Here is a 23,860-nt window from a genome sequence, read left to right as displayed (position 1 = left end):
AATTTAGTCTTCGAGAGGCTAATTTTCATACCATACTCATTGCACCTATTTTCAAGTTCCACGATATTAGACTGTAGGCTTTCGGCACAATCTGCCATTAAGACCAAGTCGTCAGCATAGGCCAGACTGCTTACTACATTTCCACCTAATTGAATCCCTCCCTGCCATTTTATACCTTTCAGCAGATGATCCATTTAAACTACAAACAGCAAAGGTGAAAGATTACAGCCTTGTCTAACCCCTGTAAGTACCCTGAAACAAGAACTCATTCTGCCATCAATTCTCACTGAAGCCCAATTGTCAACATAAATGCCTTTGATTGCTTTTAATAATCTGCCTTTAATTCCATAGTCCCCCAGTATGGCGAACATCTTTTCCCTCGGTACCCTGTCATATGCTTTCTCTAGATCTACGAAACATAAACACAACTGCCTATTCCTCTCGTAGCATTTTCCAATTACCTGGCGCATACTGAAAATCTGATCCTGACAGCCTCTCTGTGGTCTGAAACCACACTGGTTTTCATCCAACTTCCTTTCAACGACTGATCGCACCCTCCCTTCCAAGATGCCAGTGAATACTTTGCCTGGTATACTAATCAGTGAGATACCTCGATAGTTGTTGCAATCCTTCCTGTTCCCTTGCTTATAGATAGGGGCAATTACTGCTTTTGCCCAATCTGAAGGTACCTTACCAACACTCCACGCTAATTTTACTACTCTATGAAGCCATTTCATCCCTGCCTTCCCACTATACTTCACCATTTCAGGTCTAATTTCATCTATTCCTGCTGCTTTATGACAATGGAGTTTATTTACCATCCTTTCCACTTCCTCAAGCATAATTTCACAACATCATTTTCCTCCTCCCCTTGAGCTTCGCTGTTCACAACACCACCAGGATGATTTCCTTTTACATTGAGAAGATGTTCAAAATATTCCCTCCACCTCTCCAGTGATTCCCTGGGATCTATTATGAGTTCACCTGAATTACTCAAAACACTGTTCATTTCCTTTTTCCCTCCCTTCCTAAGATTCTTTATTACTGTCCAGAAAGTTTTCCCTGCTGCTTGACCTAGCCTTTCCAGGTTGTTACCAAAATCTTCCCATGACTTTCTTTTTGGATTCAACAACTATTTGTTTCGCTCTGTTTCTTTCATCTACGTACAAATCCCTGTCTGCCTCGGCCCTTGTTTGGAGCCATTTTTGATAAGCCTTCTTTTTACGTTTACAAGCTGCTCTCACTTCATCATTCCACCAAGATGTTCGCCTTTTCCCGTCTTTACACACAGTTGTTCCAAGGCATTCCCTTGCTGTTTCTACTACAGCATCCCTATATGCCACCCATTCACTTTCTATATCCTGAACCTGCTTAATGTCTACTGTTCGAAACTTCTCACTAATCATATCCATGTACTTCCGTCTAATTTCCTCGTCCTGGAGATTTTCTACCCTTATTCGTTTGCAGACAGATTTCACTTTCTCTACCTTAGGCCTAGAGATACTTAGTTCACTACAGATCAGATAGTGGTCTGTATCATCGAAAAATCCCCGGAAAACTCGTACATTCCTAACAGATTTCCTGAATTCGAAATCTGTTAAGATGTAGTCTATTATGGATCTGGTACCCCTAGCCTCCCACGTGTAGCGGTGAATAGACTTATGCTTGAAGAATGTATTTGTAACAGCTAAACCCATACTAGCACAGAAGTCTAGCAAATGCTTCCCATTCCCATTAGCTTTCATATCTTCCCCACATTTACCAATCACCCTTTCGTATCCTTCAGTTCTATTCCCAACTCTCGCATTGAAATCGCCCATTAGCACTATTCTATCCTTGCTGTTTACCCTGACTACGATGTCACTCAATGCTTCATAAAACTTGTCAACTTCATCCTCATCTGCACCCTCACATGGTGAATACACGGACACAATTCTAGTCCTAATTCCTCCAACTGACAAATCCACCCACATCATTCGCTCATTTACGTGCCTAACAGAAACTATGTTCCGTGCAATGGTATTCCTGATAAAGAGCCCTACCCCAGACTCTGCCCTTCCCTTTCTAACACCCGTCAAGTACACTTTATAATCTCCTATCTCTTCCTCGTTATCTCCCCTTACCCGAATATCACTTACTCCTAGCACATCCAGATGCATCCTCTTTGCTGACTCAGCCAGTTCTACTTTCTTTCTTCCATAAGCCCCATTAATATTGATAGCTCCCCATCGAATTCCATTTCGTTCGCCAAGTTGTTTCCAAGGAGTCCCTCGCCTGTCAAATGGGAGTGGGACTCCATTACTCCCATAGGTCCGAGGCTTGCTTAAAATGTTCTGAGCTCGGTCGATTCATGAAGCAGGATGCTGCCCTAATTGCACATAGTCCAAGTGAGGATCTCTCCTCTAACGGGTTATGGACCACCGGTGGATTGTATAGTCCTAGCCGCCTGAGCACAAGGAGGACCACGACTCAGAATATGTCTGAGATGCCCACTCCCATTCCATAGCAACTGGTATCCCGACTCTCAGGACCACTTACTAGGCCACTCAGCCGTTGCCCATGGTTCACGAACTAGGACGTGACTGCAGTAACCCACAAGTATCAACAATAAATTAACAGTTATGAACAATAACAGTTAACAACAATGGCAACAATCACTGGCAAATGTCGGTTACAGAAATTAGGAAGAAGAAAGGTCGAGGGTTGGATGGACGGAAGAAAATGAAAACCTGGAGAGAACTTCAAAGGAATCTTTTAATTTTTTGTTTGGAGGATGTGAAAGTGTGATTATGTCGATATTGGATAGTGAGTTACTAAGAGTAGGAAGACAGTGGAAGATAGAGCGTTGTTGTAAGGTTATGCATGGATGGTACACATGATAAGTGCTCCGGTTGTGTGTTGGGCGGGGAGGAACGTGTGTAGGGAAGTATGCCGGAAGAGTATTACATTTGATGTAGCCATTGCTTATTTATGGAGGTAACATAGAGCGGAGAATTGTAAACGGCTTCTCAAGTCAAGTATACCCAGATAGTTCAAAATGTCAGATTTAGTTTTGTTCTTAAAAACAGGATTGCAAGTCTTAACAATGGAAGTGAAGTTTAAAATAATATTTAGTTGAGACATGTTTGTGATAGCAGATGAGGGCCAAATAGGGGAACAAAAGTCAATAATGGGGAGAACAAATGAGACAAAGTATAATTTTAAGGCGTTAATATCATTAATTTCAGTGAACCTGTAAAGAATGCCTAGGGTATGCATAGCACAGGATTTTATAGACTGAATATGAGTAGAGAAGGTTAGTTTACAGTCTGTTATTGACGTCAGAAAAGTTTGATGGCGCAGCCACGTGGTAGAATGTTGAAGCTGTAACATGGTGACTGGTAAGGTTTATTTATATGGTGAACCATTGATGTCGTGATGGAAACAGAAAGGAAATTGTCAAATTTGAGGAGGTACTGCTCTGTATACTTTTGTCCAACTCGTTGGCTGAATGGTCAGCGTACTGGCCTTCGGTTCAGAGGGTCCCGGGTTCGATTCCCGGCCGGGTCGGGGATTTTAATCGTCTCTGATTAATTCTTCTAGCCCGGGGACTGGGTGTTTGTGTTTGTCCCAACACTTTCCTCTTCATATTCACACAACACACTACACTACCAACCACCACAGAAACACGCAATAGTGATTACATCCCTTCATATTGGGTTGGCGTCAGGAAGGGCATCCGGCCGTAAAACAGGGCCAAATCCACATGTGCGACAAGTTCGCACCCGCGACCCCACAGGTGTGGGATAAGCGGTAGAAAAAGAAGAAAAAAGACTGCTCTGTATACTTTTGCAAATCGTATAAAACAGGTGCAAAATTTCTTCACTGCTTACCTGTACAAAAAGTTCAGAGAGAAAGATGGGTTTCCACGCTGTCAATTGAAAAACGTGTTATGCCTTACATGACAGTGTGCAGTCTGCATTTTCGTGAAGACTACTTCTTTCCACAGCGTAAGTACCGGTACTATTTATTGTACTCATTGATTGTTATTGTCTCTAATTTCTATTCACAAGGATTTAGCTACATCAAAAATACTGATAAACTTGTAGCCTAATACTTCTCTGCCGTTCATAGAATGTAATCCGCTCCTTGTAAACTTGCATCCCTCACGTGTACCTTATTTATTTTAAGGGTTCTTCCAATTTACAATAGCTGAATGGTTAGAAAACTTAAGAAAAATGCTGTACTTAACCTAAATTTGCCAGAGAAGAGTGTAAAGAAGAGGTTATGTGCAGCATATGAGCAACAGAAATTTAAATGAGAGGAAAGGTCAAAAAGAAGAATGCAGAAAGAGTAGGTAACATAACATAACATGAACATAACGAATGTCCATATTCCCGATGAGGTTCCATTTGTTTCCACTATGTACTGAGAACTCCATCCATTCACTCCACCGTATGCAGGGCTTATAGACTTTCAAGAATTTGTTTATATCCAGTCTGAATATGTCCATTTCTGAACCTTTGCAAGCCACATTACCAATTGGACTTTAAGCAAGTTACATATTACCCTCTGCGCCCGTGTCGTAAATATTTCACTCAAATGATATAAAGTGCAATTGAGCTACAGAACTTAATAGAAACAATCTGGTTATTGTACTCAGACTGTCAACGAAATTCTATACTTTTATCATTATGCATTATTTTAATGTTCATTTTCAAGCATCATTGTAACAATTGATGTGAACTACAATCAAACTATAAAGGCGGAAACACACTGCTGTCACTTCACGTGAAATCTCTCTGAGCTGAGTCAGCGTGGAGGGGAGGTTGATGATGTCACTGCATGCGGTGTGAAGAATGGAAACACACTGTCCTCATGTTCACAGATCACGGCATACTTTGCCCGATAGCAAGCTACGATAGTACAGGGTGTTTACAAATGAATATCGGAGTTTTAACGCCTTATAATATTGAATACGTTAAACTTAGTTATACATTATATGTCAAATGAAAGAGCAACTCAAACAGTTTTGTTTGTTGGCACCAGTGCGCATGTACGTGCAATGGTTTCGCCGTAATCCGCTAGACAGCGGTAGTAGCAAAGATGGCGACTAGTGAACAGAAAGCTTTTTGTGTTTTGCAGTTTGCAAATACAGAATCTGTAGTTACTGTGCAACGTGCGTTCCGCATTAAGTTTGGTTGTGATCCTCCAAGTGATAATAACATTCGCAGATGGTATCATACGTTTGAAGACACTGGTTGCCTTTGTAAAGGGAAGAGCAAGGGACGACCAAGATTAAGTGAAGAGACTGTTGAACGAGTGAGAGAGTCATTCACTCGTAGCCCAAAGAAATCAGTCCGGAAGGCTAGTCGTGAATTACAACTTCCTGCGTCGACCGTTTGGAAAGTTGTAAGAAAACGCTTACAGCTACATCCTTACCGTTTACAGTTATTACAGGCTCTAAAGCCGCCAGACCACAGATTACGTGCCAACTTCGCAAACGACATGTTGTTACATGATTATGAGTTTATGAATCGTGTTGTTTTCAGTGATGAATCGGTCTTTCACCTTAGTGGACATGTAAACACTCATAATGTGCGCATCTGGGGCTCAGAAAATCCTCACGAGTTGGTACAAATGCGACGAGATTCCCCTAAAGTGAATGTTTTTTGTGCCGTATCCCGGCGAAAGGTTTATGGGCCTTTCTTTTATGGTGAACGTACTGTAACTGGTACTTCTTACCTCGATACACTTGAGCAATGGCTCTTCCCTCAGTTGGAAGAAAATGAGCCAGAGAACTTCATTTTCCATCAAGATGGTGCGCCACCTCACTGGCATAACGGCGTACGCGATTGGTTGATCGTCACTGTACCCGAGCGCTGGATAGGCCGCAAGGGCCCCAATGACAGGACTTGCTTGGCATGGCCTCCACGTTCTCTCGACCTAACGCCATGCGATTTTTTCCTTTGGGGCTTCATCAAGGATCGTGTGTACGTGCCTCCGCTACCTGCTGACCCTCCTGAATCAAGAAACCGGATTGAAGCAGCTGTTGCTGAGATTACTGAAGACACACTTAATAACGTTTGGGAAGAACTCGACTGTAGACTTGATGTATGCCATGTAACAAATGGTAGTCACATTAAACATTTGTAAAGTTCGTAATAAAACTGTTTGAGTTGCTCTTTCATTTGACATTTAATTTATAACTGTAAGTTTAATGTATTCAATATTATAAGGCGTTAAAACTCTGATATTCATTTGTAAACACCCTGTACATCCAGTTCATCGGATTCTGATGATCTTTTAATTGCCTGTGATGTTTCTGTTGTCATGAGTACTGTCTGTCGCAAACGACTGTGGGTACATGAAAGTAATTTGCGGTGAATACCACAGTTTAGTAAGGGAACTAAATGGGCATCCAGAAAGATTTCAGATGTACATTCAGCTGAACTACTTACATAATCTCATCAAGGATGAAATTGTTGGCCAAAGTACGCTCTGCATTTGCAACTGATTTGGAGGAATCCTACACAGGCTTTTCAGACATAAGAAAATTTCTAAAATTACTTCAACTTGTTTCAAGGCTGTGTGCCATGGCAATTACCAACAGTACATCGTGGAAGAATAAATTGAACAAAGAAGAAAAGAACTGTGTGGTAGTGAATGGATCATACAATAAATATTTATTCTTGATTTTTTTATTATTATTATTATTATTATTATTATTATTATTATTATTATTATTATTATTATTATTATTATTAATATAATTAATTAATATAATTAATTAATAATAATTAATAAATAATAATTAATATAATTAATTAATAATAATAATAATAATAATAATAATAATAATAATAATAATAATGACTAACTTTGACTTGTGTGAAGGTGCTAATGTACAGTTGAGGATGACTGTATAAAAAGTTGAAACCAGTACTATAAGTAGAATCTTATATAAATAAAACTTGTATTGATAAGGTGGATCCTTTCTTATCTATAATATACATATTTATTCACTGATCTCTAATTCAACAGGATTATTTGTAATTTGTGTAGTATTTCATTTATTATTATTATTATTATTATTATTACTACTAGCATGTGCCCGCGGCTTTACCTGCGTTTATTAATTCAACCATTAGATATTTCTAAAATATTTATTTAAAAGCAAATTAAAACATTATAACTCACATCGTTTTGACGTAAATTGCATGAAATACATTATTTTATTTTTATTATATTGTTTATTTCATTGCTTAAGATACCGGGTTGATGGGTACAAATAATTTTAAAACCATGTTATATAATACAAAATATATTGTTTCCTTATAGAGCTTCGGAATAAACTATATTAATGTCCTTCCATTTGGAGGTAAGATATATACTGTATTGTGCTTGCCTCTCGAACTCTTGAACAGTCCACATACGGTTGACAATGGCAAAAGCACCGTTTTCGAAGATGGAGTCCTACAACTTTAGCGATTGTCCTGTGTCAAAATTTCAGATCTCTGTGTGTCGTAGATTTGACTGGGCTTCACACACATACACACAAACACTTCCAAATATTACGGGCTGGTGGCTCCTTGTGTCGCAGACTGAAAATGACTTCCTACTCAATGGACTTACAGTCCGAGGAATACTACTTCGCCTGCGGCATGCTCAGTCATCATGGTGGCTTCAATAATATTCATCATCAGTTTCAGAGCCATGTTCATTGCAGAGAGAAGGATTCATATTCCTGAGAAGGATAATCGGTGCTACAATTGTCCACCTCAAGATGTTCGAGGGTGCTCCAGGTGACTCCAAATTGTTCGAAACCACTGTTGTGTAGTTGACAGCCTCATCTGTATGATGTCATGTCGATAGACTTTTCAGTTTATAGAAAACCGAATAATTCTTATGAGTGTTGCTTGTTGATGACGCTGACAGCTTCATGTCTTGGTGCAAGAATTGCTCTTGGACACAGCCATGCGTCTTAGATGAAAACCTGTGCCCACCTGTGATAAACATTTTAGATTTTGTTTGCCGTGGATTGGCTGGGCATCGCACACATGAACACAGACAGACATCATGGATTGAAGGAAAATGGCTTCCTGTTCTACGGACTTAAAATGGCATCTTGACTGATATATCTATTATTCCTTGTTTATTATTATCATCGTCTATGGGGTTTGGGTATGAAGTGAGATGAACCTTCGTAGCGGTCTTTTACGACTGGATGAAACCCGGCGCTAGCACATAGCCCACTCCTCTTGAATAGCTCAAGACTTTACGTCCCGTCCGAAGGACAAATCACCATCAATAGCGTCATATGCCCTCACACCATATAAGACCAAAAACAGCTTCCTACTCTGTGGATGTAAAATGGCTCCTTGAATTGTGTTCTCTGCTTATCTTATGTATGTTGCCTAGTGACAGTGACTGTATGCATTTAATCTTGGTGTCAGCACGTTGGATTGTCATATCCCAATACACTTTTTCCGATGGTTTTTCGTTCATAACTCACCAACGAAAGCATCTACCTATGTTCAAAATTTCAGATCTCTGTGTGCTGTAGATTTTGCTGGGCATCGCGCAAAGACAGACACCAAGAATGGGTTCCTACGCCCTGGATGTAAAATGGCTCCTTGAATTGTGTTCTCTACCTACCTTTTGTACATAGCCTAGCGACAGTGACTCCATGCATTTAATCTTGGTGACAGTGCGTTGAATTGTCATAGTTAAAATTGAAATAATAAATAAAGAGGTTCAACTTATTCAATACAAAAGAATAAGAAATGCAGTGATTACATTCTTATTTAATAATAAGTAGAACTGGTACCGGTTTCGACCCTAGACCAGGTCATCATCAGCCGATTAAAACATGAAAAACAATGCATAGGAAAAAGAAAATAAAAGATCAAGTTCACTCTGGATCAGTAGAAGAGGCGATATAAAAATGATGGGGGTAGACACTGTAAAATTCAGAAGAAGTAAAATGTAAGTCGCTTAAAAGAAACAGTGCGTAATTTTCTGAACGGCAGTATGGCACACGCAGTGTTAGGCAAAGTCTTATAATGTTTATGAAAAGTGGAGAACGGTTAAATGAGCTAGCTTGTATACACTGTCAGGCACAAAGTCATAACACAATCGAACACCTATGAAGATCCATAATCATGCTGAAGCTGAAGACGAGTGGATCAATTGAAGTAAATTGCCACCTCCCGGTGATCAGCGCGATATATTCAACATCAGGCACTGTGTTTTTCGATGGTTTTTCGTTCATAACTCACCAATGAAAGCAAAAATGAAAATTCCGGCTTTGAAGTGCATTCAGACCCTCTTCCATCTACCTATGTTCAAAATTTCAGATATCTGAGTGCTGTAGATTTTGCTGGGCATCGCGCACAGACAAACACTTCCTTTTATATAGATATATAGATTATCATTATTATTATTATTATTATTATTATTATTATTATGTCTGGCTCTGTGGCTAAATGGTTAGCGTGCTGGCCTTTGGTTACAGGGGTCGCGGGTTCGATTTCTGGCAGGGTCGGGAATTCTAACCATCATTGGTTAATTTTGCTGGTATGGGGGCTGGTTGTATGTGTCGTCTCCATCATCATTTCATTCTCATCACGAAGCGCAGGTCGCCTACGGTTGTTAAATCAAAAGACCTGCACCTGGCAAGCCAAACTTGTCCTCGGACACTCTCGGCACTAAAAACCACACGCCATTTATATTATTATTATTATTATTATTATTATTATTATTATTATTATTATTGTTGTTGAAATAGTAATCGTAAGTACAATTCTGGACTGTTTTCAACAACTGAATGCCTATTAAAACTAGTAAATTCCTTTCCTATTTTGTACCATGCCTCGTACACATTTGTTGATTTCTATAGTTAATCGAACCTATGTGATACAGATTCTCATGCACACGAACCAGTTCAATTAACATTTCTTCCATATCACTTAAAGTAACTGCTTCTATTCATACTTCACTGAATGTACTGACAACATACGTACATTGAACTCAGACATTTTAATGACATTGTATAATTTTAATGTAATGAGTCTGTATCACGAAATATTTTAATATCCATTTCATGTATCTAACCATATATCATAACGTATGTTCTTATACTGTACATATAGCTCATAACATTAGTTTTATTACTTTATAGGATGGTATTGTTCAAGGACTTGACAATTATTGTGTACTTAATTAAGACTGATGATGACCCCAAGTAGGGTCGGAACTAGTCCCTGGTAACGCATTGTGATGTAAATATATGCATTGCAAGTAACGTAAAGTACTGAATAGGTGGAATAAAACAATTTTTGTGAAATCAAGATAGATGTAATCTCAGTTCAATGCAGAACCAAAAATGAAATTTATAACCCTTGACCATATCTCAGAAACATATAACATTCTGCTCTTTACTACTCCTTGAAAAACCAATTTTTGAATCTTATAGTCTCAAACTTATTTTCTAAAATCTTTATTACTGAAAGTGCTGCTAGTCCTTTCCATTTCGCTTGTCTTATTTGGCGAGTCCATTTCCCATTCCTACTTATATATATATTCCTAAGTACTCTAGTTTATTAATTATCTCCATTTTTCTTCCTTTATCATCCATTGCTCATTTGCCACTCTTTTTCCACCCTTCTTACATATAAACACCTTTGTATTACCAATTTTAATTTTCAATGACCATTTTTGAGAGAATTCTGTCACCTCATTTATACTTTTTGTCAAGCATTTCATTGTTAGTGTCATTAGGAGAACATTGTCTGCAAAGATCAAGCCCGGTATTTCTAGATTTCCTAATACTGGACAAGCCCGCCTCTCTTCACCATGGACCTGTATCATTTATAAATAACATAAACAGAATCGGTGATAACTTGCACCCCTCTTTCAACCCCATATCTGACTATCAATCCACATACTACTCCATCATCTACTCTAATACTTCAATATACCCTTTCATATATAGCCTCAATCGCCCTTCTGATCTTGTTCGACACCCCTAACCTGTGTCAAAGGCCTTCCCGTCCACTGCAGCAACATATAGTTTACCTCCTTTTTAAATATTTGTCTATTATTGTTTTAACAATCATGATATTATCAGTTGTTCTTCTCCCTTTTCTGAATCAACTATGGAATATCGTGAGGATGTTGAACTCTTCTGCCCACTTCATCAAGCTACTTGCTAAGATTCCTGTATATACTTTACTGAGGAAATCTAATAGTGTTATTCCTCTGTAATTACTTGGAATGCCTCTATCCCCACGCTTTTTATAAATTAAGCAGATTATGCCCTTCTGCCATTCCTTTGGAAATTCTGCAAGCTCAAATATCTTATTACATACCTTTACTAGTTCCCATCATTATTTTATTTACTTTTAAATGCTTCTTTCCAAAACTCGTTCAGTAAACCACTTAACCCCCCTGCGTTCCTACATTTGGCTTTGCTCATCACCTCTAATACTTCGTATTCTGTTAACTCATCATCTAAGTAAGGTATACTTATCTTACATCACATCCAGACACCTCTCATTATTTTTCCACACCTCTTTTCCTCTTACTTTCTGGAAATAATCAACCCACTCTTCTTTATTAATTTTAGATTTTACATAGCCTCTCTCCACTCTATTTATTCTGTTAATTCTACTCCATACCTTATCTCCCTGGTTATTTTTACATTATATATTAATCAGCTGTGCGTGCTCTTTCTGCCAAAGTTTCTTTCTTTCTACTAATAACTCTTTATACTCCTTCCTTATTTTACAAAACTGTTCCCTCATCTCCGTATCCCCTGCGTAATCACTTCCACTCTCTTGGAATTGCATTCCTTGTTATACCATCCTTCTTCCCATCTTTTTTGTTCGTGTTTCCTTTCCACTTGTGCTGTGTTCTTAAAGGGTTTCTGTGACAATTCTACAGCTAAATCCACATTCCTACTATCTAGTGCTACTTCGATACCACTCTTAATAATTTGAAATTCTTCCCTTTTTAGATATGCATTTATTTTATTTTTGGTGTTTTCACACCACTTGTATTTTTGAACTAGATTACTCTTCACTTTTTCCCTCCTTCCACTGACATTCTCTTCTCCCTTGTGTCTCCTTAATGTTACATAAATTGGGAAATGGTGTGACTCTGCCCAATCCTTTACTTTTATCTACTTTAACATCTCCAATATATCCCCTAAACATACCACCAGGTCAATTGTACTCCCTCCCTGCATTGTAATATATGTCAACTCTCCTCTTTCATCCCCCCTCCACCATCCATTTAAAATAAATAGGTTTTCAGCGGTACATAATTCCAAGAGTTTATTCCCATAGATATTCCTCTCTTGTCCTGACTACTTCTATTTCCTCTCATTACCTCCCTTCTCTTCTTATTGTAAACTGGGATTAAGTCTCCTACTTTTGCATTCCAGTTACCCATATTATAATTCCTGCTTCTTCAAACTTCCCTCTAATTACATTTATTTCACCTATTAGATCGTCAAAAAAAATTCCTGTTCGCATATGTTGATCCTATCGGAGGATTATACAAAAACACCAGGCATATATCTTTCTGTTCTCTCCCTTCCTATCTAAGACATCCATAATACGTCTTCCATATCATTCAGTATTTCTTCTATTTGGTTAGTAATTTCTCCTTTCCTGCAGAGTTTCTACCCCTGGTCCCTTTCTTCTTTTTCATTATATTCCTAACCACAAATCCCTTCCAGACCACATCTCTCCCTTCTGGTAGCCAAGTTTCTAAAAATGCAAATATATCAAACGCTTCAACCGATTTGTTCTGGGTGATTTCCGACAAAAGAGTAGCGTTACAAAAATGTTGCAATGTTTGGGTTGGGAAGAATTGAGAGAAAGAAGAAGAGCTGCTCGACTAAGTGGTATGTTCCGAGCTGTCAGCGGAGAGATGGCGTGGAATGACATTAGTAGACGAATAGGTTGGAATGGCGTCTATAAAAGTAGGAAAGATCACAATATGAAGATAAAGTTGGAATTCAAGAGGACAAACTTGGGCAAATATTCATTTATAGGAAGGGGAGTTAGGGATTGGAATAACTTACCAGGGGAGATGTTCAATAAATTTCCAATTTCTTTGAAATCATTTCGGAAAAGGCTAGGAAAGCAACAGATAGGGAATCTGCCACCTGGGCGACTGCCCTAAATGCAGATCAGTATTGATTGATTGATTGACTGATTGATTGAACCATCTCTGTCACTACCTTATTACCTAATTTACTTAATATTCCTTCTATATTTACAAATCCTATCTTCAATTCTAATTATTTCTTCTTACTTACATCATCCTCATTTCCTACTTTTTTTTTTATTACTCTCGGACAGATTTGAAGTCTTACTCCTTGTAATCCTAGCTTTTTCTACCTCTAACGTATACTCTTCCGGAGTTTTAGGCGTTTTACCATTCTCTTTCCCCACCTTATCAGTCTGTGACTTATTTCTCTTTGTCCATAGATCTTTTAAACTTAAATTTTTATCCTTCACCATTGTCTCTTGTCTTTTTTCTTCTATCCTGTTGCTGTCCCATGGGTGTTGCTCGGTAGGGCTGTCTTCCAGTGCAGTGACCTCCGCTTCTCCGTGCGCCGCTAACTGCTTGTCTCCTATATCTGACCTCCAAGTGGACTTTGCTCCTCTTCCTTGTGCTGTATCACTCCCATTTACATCATCACTGACCTCCCTCAATGTTACTTTGCTCACTTCTGTTCCTGCCTCACCCATCACACTCTGCTGATATTGGTGTTTTGTGTCTATTTCCTGTAGCTGCACTGGTGACCACATGTGCCACCAGCGGCCATCTCCGACGATCAGACGCTGTCCGTTAATGTAGGCCTTTAGTCCTTTCCCTAGGTGTCTGCATAAAATGTTTTGTTCCTTTACATAGCCGTTGTCCATGTCCCTTCTCACCCAATTTTTCTCCCCTTTTAAGTTTCTGGTATTTCTCAGCACTATTTCCGCCATCAAGGTTGATAATAGTTTAACCCTGATCGACCTCCTACCTTTCACTTTCCCCATTCTGTATACATTGTCTATGTCCACCTCACTAAAGTTTATCTTAATTTTGCTTTGTATCACTTCTACCACTTTATATACTATTTCCACCTTGCTTTCATTATCTCCTTCCGGCACACCATAAAGAAAGGTTTTTCCTCCTGCACTCTTGATTAGTCCTGTTTTCTGACCACTTTACTTGACTCGGTTCCTCGTTCAAATCCCTGACTTTGGTCTTCTACTTCCTCCGTGTTGTGAGCCACTCTCTCTTTATCACATTCATCTCCTCTTTGATACACTGTTTTAGCTCTTGTATTTCCTTCTTGTTCCCTAATTAAGTCTCTTGTTTGCTCATCCTGACATGCTTCTTTGATCACTTCCTTAATCATTTCAAATTCTTCCCATCTGAGTACACCCACTGGCCTAGGCCCTGGATTAAATTCAACGCCACCATTTTCCAATAAAATTACTATCACTGTGGCTACCATCAAGGTTGCTAATACTCCGAGTTGCTGCCCATTTTTCATCTCTCTTATCAGTCTTTTACATTTCACTTCTCCGTTATACCTTCCTATAGCTGCGCTCTACTGCACTAGTGAATCACCCATATTCACCACTCTAACTCGGCACATCCGCTCACTCTACTGTCTCAATCAGGACTGTGACAAGGAAATTAATTAAGAATACAAAATGAGGGGGCTGAATGTGAATTACAGTGAAACAGTATCTTCCCTTCGAAGTAAATTCTGACAAAATGTTATGGATTGGAAATAAGGAAATTAGGACAATCAGTAAATTCAAATTTTTAGGATCAATAATTTAACCTGATGGCACAAGTTCACCTAATATTGAGAGACAAGTAAGTGAGGGCAGGGGAACAAGTATGGCACTAAATTCAGTATTAGAGAGTTGAAACATTTTAAGGCAAACAAAGAAACTCGTCTAAAATTCTGTGGTGCAGAGCAGTTTACTGTTTCAAAGCAGAAACATAGACAATAAGCAGACAACAAACAAATTATTAGGCACAGAGGTGGATTTTTGTAGGAGAACAGCTAGAAAGTCAAAATTGGATAAGGTAAGAAACACTAAAATCGGGGGAAATCATGGGGCCAGAAAAATATATTGGATGTGATTGAAGAAAGAAAATAAAAATGGTTTGAACATGTAAAAAGGATGATAGAATCCTCAAGATGCTACTAAACTGGGAAGCTAAGGGCAACAGAAAATGGGAAAACCTAAGGATAAGTGGATAAACGGTGTATGGAGGAGCATGGATAGAAGAGGTTTTAAATGAGGAAGTCGTTCAAGATCGGTAATTATGGAGAAAGAAAGTATATGGACATGTGGGTTGAAGGAAAACTCTTTTATTGTAGAAAATTCTTAATTAATAATAATTTACTTATCAACCTAGTGACTGTTAGGCTGGAACCACACAAGCATACAAAGTCTGTCTGTTATAAAATATGTAGTTTACCATGGACTTTGTTTTGTATATAACAGGGGTGGAGAATGTAATGCCTAGTTGTCTTTTTTTGCCATTGAACCAGAAGAAGGCATAGTTTTCACTTCTCTTGTTTATGTATATTTAACCCTTAGGCCTCCATTTCATTCTGAATACGATTGCCTTACCAGCTCCATTTAAAAATCTGCTAATAGAGGGATAAGTGACTGCACAAACATACGGGCAACATAAAAATAAATATCTCTCTTTCTTAGCATTAATCCCGACTTGCAGGGTCTGCTGCTTTGCTACATCTCCTCCATTTCTGTCTGTCGTTGACATCTTCTGGTGTTAAGCCAACACTGTGCATGTCTGCCCTGATGTTGTCAGTCCATCTCTTTGCCGGTCTTCCTCGTGGTTTTGTTCCCTCTGGGTTGATGTGGAGCGCTGTTTTGGCAACGGAGTCATCCTGTTTTCTCATGACGTGGCCGTACCAGCGGAGACGGGCTTCCCTCACTTTGTCTATGATGGGCGCGACACCAAACCTTTGCCGGACGTCCGTGTTCCTTATGTGGTCACATCGGGTCAGCCCCATGGACCATCGAAGCATCTTCATCTCCATGGTTGTCAACATTTGCTCCTGTTTCGTCATGGGGCGACATTCAGTCCCATAGATCGCTGCTGGCCGTACCACACTCTTATAAACTTTTGCCTTTAGATATTGAGGCATCTTTTTATCACAGAGGACTCCAGTGACCTGTCTCCACTTGAGCCAAGCTGCATTTACCCTCATCCGAGTATCAGGAGTGGTGTCACAGTTTGAGGTGACGACGGATCCTAAGTACTTAAATTGCATGGTCTTCTGCAGGTCTTCTTCACTGATACTTATGGTACCTCTGGTTTGGGGGCCACATTCCAGGTATTCTGTCTTCTGGATATTGAGGTGCAGTCCATTTTCAGCCAGTCTGTCCTTCCACGTTTGAACCTGATGCTGGAGTTCAGGACGGGTTTCTTGTGCAAGTACCACATCATCGGCATAAAGAAGGGTCCAGGGATGTGAAGTCTGTATGTCAGCTGTTGCCGTATCCATGCAGAGGATGAATAGCAATGGTGAAAGGGAAGAACCTTGATGAACACCCACAGTGATATCGAAAGGCGGAGAGATTCCAGCAGGACTCCGGACAACACTAGTGGAATTGCGATACAGAAGTTGCACCCAGCTTACATACTCTTCAATACTTGGGTGGGTGCAATGTTCAGCATTTTTAACCCTGAAATTATCTCAGACAGTTACATTATCATTGCTAATTGTGCTTTATGTGGAACTTCTCAAAACACTTGCCGGGATGTAATTGAGGATGTCTCGTACATGCATTATAGAAAGACACTGTCTTAAGTCATTGTCCCTTCACTTCTTGGTCGTTGAAAACTGCTGTCTTTATTTTTCCTCTGAGGATGACAATAAATTAATTGTAAACGACCATTTACCGAGCTCGATAGCTGCAGTCGCTTAAGTGCGGCCAGTATCCAGTATTCGGGAGATAGTAGGTTCGAACCCCACTGTCGGCAGCCCTGAAAATGGTTTTCCGTGGTTTCCCATTTTCACACCAGGCAAATGCTGGGGCTGTACCTTAATTAAGGCCACGGCCGCTTCCTTCCCACTCCTAGCCCTTCCCTATCCCATCGTCGCCATAAGACCTATCTGTGTCGGTGCGACGTAAAGCAACTAGCAAAAAATAATAATAATAAAAAATAAACGACCATTTAGACCATTTAGGGGCGTAACCTTCTGAATGTTTACATTGACAGACCAGTTACTTTCATGTACAATTTCCATCAATAACCCGCCAGTCTTGAATAACTGAAAAGAATCAAGTTCACTCATAGGTTTAGTCGCGTGGTGTGGTTTAGAACTAGACCTATCCGTGAATGAGATTCATTTGAATTCAAAGTCCGAGTCAGGGTACTCCTTCCAACTGTCAGTAGAGGTACCAGCTATGACATTTCCTGTAATTTTCTCATTATCGGGGTCTTCATCACTGAATTCACTAACACAATCTAATTCCGCAATAAATTCATCACCACTTTATTAAAAGGTGCTTCCACTATTGCTCAAATCAACATTTTTTTCATCTAAAAGTCTCTCTAATTACTTCTCATGATCCTCAAATGACACCATATTGCTAAGCAACGTTTGTTTACAAACTTGCATGGTTTTCAAACAATCCTCCACAAAGCCTGAGCTCAAAGAGATTATAGCAATACAGGGATTCAAATTGTCGCCAACAGATAGCAGTAGCTCACTGTATCTGTGATTCATGCGTGTGTAACCTGAGAAAGGAGTTATACAGAGAAGAAAATTGTGTCAGGCATTGTCCCACATTGGATCTGTGCGGGAAAATTTTGTTGTAAGGCATGGTTCGCTGTGTGAATTTTAAGGGTGATCTTGATATTGGTTTTACATCTTGCTAACTACTTTTATATAGTTTTCGGGAACTAGATATTTAGAAGCGAAAAAAAGAGAAAATTGTGGGTTCATTGCATAAATTTAAGACATTGTGATTTTACACACCTCTCTGAGACCATCCATGGAAGATTTTTACTTACCCTTTTATTTTTGTAATCATCGTTTTGCAGTGTTCCATAACAGCTGATGATGTACCACACTTGTTTATGTTCCACTGTGCAGGATGAAACAAACACAAAAGCTACGTATTTCTGAAGCATAACAAAAGAGGAATCTATGGTAATATTCAAGAAAGTGGTAGCCAGATCTGACAAGAGACGGATGTTAACTTTGTGCCTATCTGGCCGGCTCTCTTCAAGGTTACAAAAAGCTGTGACATTGGTCAGCAAGATTCAATGTGTATTGTAGCATAAATGCATCCACCAAAAATCAGCGGACATTGTGATGTCTGTCAACAAGCGCTCACACTCTTTTCAATGGACATCACACGGAGCGTTACAAACTACACACATGCACTTCTGTGGTCTCAACCTTAGTTTGTGAAAAGTAAATTACACTGGAATAATGTTAAATTTGTATACTGTGTTTCATGCAGGAGATAATGTATATTAATTTCTTTCCCACAGTGTTACTTTCGACATTGCCAACTTACAAATGCATCGTTGGTTTTATGTGACCGTGGATTTGAGCAGATGGGCTGGACAGAGGTTGCGCCCTGAGGACATCACTGTGAGGACTGTAATTGGCAAAATTGAGTGAGTGAAACTTTGTAACACCATAAATATAATGTAGAAGATAATTTTGAAACCATGTTTTTCATTGTTGATGCATTGAGAGTAAATTGTATTCAGCACTGCATAAAAGTTTTCTTTGAACTGTGATCAACAGGAAAAATATTATGTGTTAAATTTTAGTAGTGATCGGTGGAAAGTGATTGAAAGTTTTCTTAATTTGTTTCATTTGAAGAGTTAATGAGAACACCATCATTGGTCCTTTCTGTGAACGTTTATTAGCTATTGTTTGTTCTAATGTGCACGGCTGTAGTTATTTAGACATTGCATGAAAATGGTACCCAGATACTTTTCTACATGTATTTTGCTCAGTGACTACAGGTAAACTTTGGGAGAGTATCCCTTCTTAGGATGCCCATTACCCGTTGTGACCCAGGTTCTTACTATTAAGTTTCTGCTTCTAATTTTTTTTCTGATATGTGCTTGTGCCTAGTTTTTGTAATTATTCAAAAACATTTTGTATTACACATCAAATAAATTGCATTATACTGTATGTTTCCTTGAGAGAGAGAGAGAGAATAGAATTTTTGTTTTCAGCTGAGATATTCTGTATTTCCAAATATGTTTGTGTACTGTTATCAGTAACAGTATCCGGGAAACTGGAACTGTAAACTGATGATTTTATCGACTGAGCGCTTTATGTTAGGGATAATCCCTCAAAATTTAGCCTTTTCTGTTTGTCACATCTTCTCAGTTAAAGAGAAACAGGCCACAATTGTAACTTGTACTTTATTGCAGGTGGCTATTTTGTGTATACTGTATTTCAGATTATTTGTATATGTGGATATGTTTTTATTGGTAATTTATTGGTAATGATTACAAAATCTAATTACATGAAAGCTGTTCAGAGTAGTTCAGTATTCCAGTCAGATGCATTATTTCAGTAGAGTCTATGTACTGTAACTGAGTTTTGTAGGAAGGTATCAAACTAGGATAATATTGTGGTGACGAAGGTATCAAAACTAAGATAATACTGTGGTTTCGTCTGTCACACATATGCAGTTTGGAACGGAGAAATTTTCAAAAGCTGGGACAAGCAGATGAGTCAGCAGCCTGCATGCTGTTTGCAAGGGCTCCAGTTATGGTACGTTCTTATTGGATCACTGCCTGCATCGTTCCTGGGGATGCTGTGATTGGTCGTTGGAAATGGGAGGAGATTTGAGGATATTTTGGCCATGAAGCTAGTTCTCTCTCTTTCTCTCTCTTTTCCCACTTGGATTTTGACCACTAATGCTAGTAGTAATGTAATTTTGTGTACTTGGTGATAAAAAGAAATGGCTAAGGCAGTTGTTTACTGTGAATGAAGAGTTGTGCATGGGCGTGGTGATCATGGTGTTGATTTTTGTTTTAAGAGGAAGTACAGCTAGTTAACAATCCTCTCAGAACAATTAAGTACAAAAGAATTTTAAAATAAAACAGAACTATTTATTCAACAGAGGAATTTGAAAATTAATTTTAAAATAAAACAAAAATCATTGTATTAAACCAAAAAGGTCACAAACACATCAAAAGGGAGTATAAATTCCCTGAATAACAGAACACTCAATATTTTATGCCCTTGATTAATTCACTTTTGCACATAAAAAAAATGATGAGATCAGCAGTAGTCATGTCATGCACCAGAAAACAAAGACTCAGAAAATATAAGCAGCACAGGAGTTCAGGCTTTCAGAACATCAGTCAGAAATCCTGTGAATGAAGTTAAACGTGAAGTCAGAAATGTAACAGTTGTACTAGGCGTACAGTCAAGTAAAAGAAAATTCAAAGAAGCGTTTGATAAAACTTCAGGTATGACTCAATGTAAATCTTGTGGGTTTTTTTCCCCAGTTCTGAAGATCAGTCTTCCTTGTTTCCAGAAACAATACCCCTGGCCATGTGTGTAAAAAATGTATTCTAATATGTTTGACAATATTGCATATTATATTGCAAAGAATAATAAGCCATTCACAGATTTGCCTGGATTATAATACTGAGTGAGAAACTGGGAGTAGGGCTGAGAGAGGAGTATGTCAATTGAACTAGTTACAAGGAATTCATTAGTCAAATAGCTAAGGTGCTAAGAACTGACTTAATTTCTGAGCTGAAAGATATAACTTGTGTTAGTTTACTGCTACATGGATCATTGGACAGTGGATTTGTGGATGACCTAATTTTCAGTTTAAAATTCGTAAGGAACTTCAAAAGCAATTACATGTTCCTATCATTCACACCTTTAGAAAGTGGAAGTGCTGCTGGGTATATGGAAGCACTTGAAAAGGAACTTGATAAGCTTGACTCAGAATCGTCATGTTCAAATGTATTTGGCATTAGAACAGATGATGCTGCTTCTCTGGTTGGTGCACAAAATGGTTTAATTCATAACATTGGACAAAAGTTCAAACATATTGTTGCTGTGCACTGCAATTCAAAGGCTTGTATTAAGTTCTGTAAAAAAATGTGGACTATGTTGATGAACTTGGTTCATTACTCAAGTCCGCCTCCATAGTGTAATGGTTAGCGCTATTAGCTGCCATCCTCGGGGGCCCGGGTTCAATTCCCAATATTGTCAGAAATTTAAGAATGGCAGGAGGGCTGGTATTTGGTTACAGTGGCATATGAAGCTCGCCTCCATTGGGTGTGTGCCTGAAAAGAGTTGCACCACCTCGGGATTAGGACACGAGTGTACTACTGGTACGGAAGTCGCTCCACAAATTCTACCATCAATCTCCCAAGAGGCTGTAGGAACTGTGATGAGAGTTTGGAAATTTCAGTAATTTTACAGGGTAAATTGGGTGGCCAGCAAGATTGCTTGTGTATCAGCTCTAGTGACTGATTGGAAGTGACATTTTGTACTTGGATAATGTAATTGCAGGTAAAGATAAAGCAGCTCCAGTGACAAAAGGTCTTCTAAGATAACTCACTGCTATTAAATTTATTCTCATGCTACATTTTTTTGTGGATTTTTTAGAAATGCTGAAGAATTTGTCTCCTATTTCAGAGTGAGCAGCTATTTCTCAGCACTACTGAACTATGTGTAAAAAGTTCAATAGCATCACTTTAATTATTCACTGGTCCAAATGAAGATAAATTTGTAACAGCCACTTCCATTAGTGGTGTTTTCCAAGACATACAACTGAAGGGAGTTTTACCATCTGCTACTTCTGGTGTTGATTTGCAAAAGAAAAACTGATTAGTCATAGTGTTTGATAACTGAAGGAAAGATTTTTGGCTCATGGAACTGTAGAGAAGTGCATAGCCAACTGAAACTGATCTGGAAAATGATGGTGTTGATGACGTCTCAATATTAGCAGAACATTCAACTTGATTATTTATAGGTGTCGAGTTGGTGAGATTCTTGCTTGCTCCTAAACGTTTGGGCTGGCTTCTCAGTTCAGAGAAAATTTCTGCATCCCTGCACTGGTATGGGTTCGATTTTCTCCTGCAGGTCGAGGTTCTGTCTTAGGCCACAGATCGGCACAGTCTGTGAAGATGTGGGCCACAGTGATGTTGACACTACAAGTACACACTGGGGCACGTCTTCCCTCTTTGGTAGGTAAGAGTGTGTAGATCTTCTATAACCTGTCCTCAGCCTGTACAAATCTACGGCCCCTCTCCATGAAGGCCGGAAAGAGGACTGCCACACGGTAGTTGTCTTCTTATTGCAAGTTATGAATCTCATTCCGTATTGACGGTTATCGCTTTACAAAAGAAAATATTTATAAAATCCTCCTATCAATACAATTCAAGTCATCTGTTAGATGAAACAAAGTCTATACATGTTTCAGCCTAATCTCAAGGCCATCTTCAGTAGTAAAACGATTGTTACATAATATACAAACAAATTAAAAAACGTAATGATGTGAAGTGACAGTGATCATGATAAGTGAGTTAAAAACACATTGAGGTGCAAAGTCCTCTCGTCTAATAGATCTTGCTGGCTGTTAAATAAAACATTATGCTGAGGAGTGTAGTGAGACCGTCAATACTGCAAATAAAACGTGTAACATTTGTAACTAAAAGTTGTCGTCTCGAATGGAGATGACCTTGTCGGTCTCAAGTCACATTGACAACTTGATGAGAGGACTTTGCACCTCAATGTGTTTTTAACTCACTTATCATGATCACTGTCACTTCACATCATTACGTTTTTTAATTTGTTTGTATATTATGTAACAATCGTTTTACTACTGAAGATGGCCTTGAGATTAGGCTGAAACATGTATAGACTTTGTTTCATCTAACAGATGACTTGAATTGTATTGATAGGAGGATTTTATAAATATTTTCTTTTGTAAAGTTGTCTTCTTAATTGCTCTCTGCTTGTTGGGAGTATGGATAGCTAGCCACTCCAATTCCCAGTACGCCAAGATGGTTCGATGTAACCGAGAACAAATATCCTTCACTAGTATATTCACAGGTCTAGAAAGTGCTGCATCTGTGGCAGCTTCATCCACAAGTGCATTTTCCGCAATCCCAATATGGCTTGGGAGCCATGCAAAAGTGATCCTGGTGTCAGCATCACACAACCTGGGTAGAAGGTCACAAGTTTCTTTTGTCACCCAGTGCAAACTGTAGAGCTTCTAAGATGGCAAAAAGCTCCGCAGTATACATACTAAGGACACTAGGAAGAAAGATCTTCGTGGTTATATTATCGGAGATGAAAGAGCCTCCCACATTTTCTGTGATCTTAGAACCATCCGTGAATACATGTCTCACAGCTGGATACTTTTTTGTTAATTTCTTGTTTTGTTGTTTGTTTAAAGGGGCCTAACATGTAGGCCATTGGCCATTTCTTGTTTTCTTATAAATGCAAATCTTATTTACTTTCTTATCCACATTTGTTAGTACCTTGTGCAGTGAACTTCATACACTGATCATTTGCATAACTATGTAAAAAATGAAGCAATCAAAAAACAAGTAATAATTGATAACAGAATCAGTAATGTATACAATAAACAAACCAAGACCACAGCAAACAAACTGAGTTCTATCCAGGAGTTCTTAACAGGTCCAATACAACCTTTTCAAATAAAGAAACAAACCTGCTAGGTAATGGTCTGTAATTTAATTGCCAAGAATATGAAGTATTGAAGCTTCCACCTAATCAATACATATATATATTTTTTTAAAAATATATATTATTGTTCTACAGGACCGGTTTCGACCT

General features: G+C 38.7%; 1 protein-coding gene across 1 annotated transcript in view; it reads left to right on the top strand.

The window, feature by feature from the left end:
• The window catches only part of LOC136866674 (uncharacterized), a 155,584-nt gene that overhangs the window by 112,479 nt on the left and 19,245 nt on the right, over positions 1 to 23,860 (top strand). Inside the window, exon 4 of the mRNA XM_068226586.1 lies at positions 18,550 to 18,678. Within this exon, the coding sequence (XP_068082687.1) occupies positions 18,550 to 18,678 (129 nt within the window). The remainder of the gene's footprint in view (positions 1 to 18,549; positions 18,679 to 23,860) is intronic.

The sequence above is a fragment of the Anabrus simplex genome, chromosome 3 (genome assembly GCF_040414725.1).
Source record: "Anabrus simplex isolate iqAnaSimp1 chromosome 3, ASM4041472v1, whole genome shotgun sequence".
In the NCBI taxonomy this organism is placed as follows: Eukaryota; Metazoa; Arthropoda; class Insecta; order Orthoptera; family Tettigoniidae; genus Anabrus; species Anabrus simplex.
Note: the sequence above shows the minus strand (reverse complement) of the source record. Positions and strands in the feature narration are given on the sequence as shown.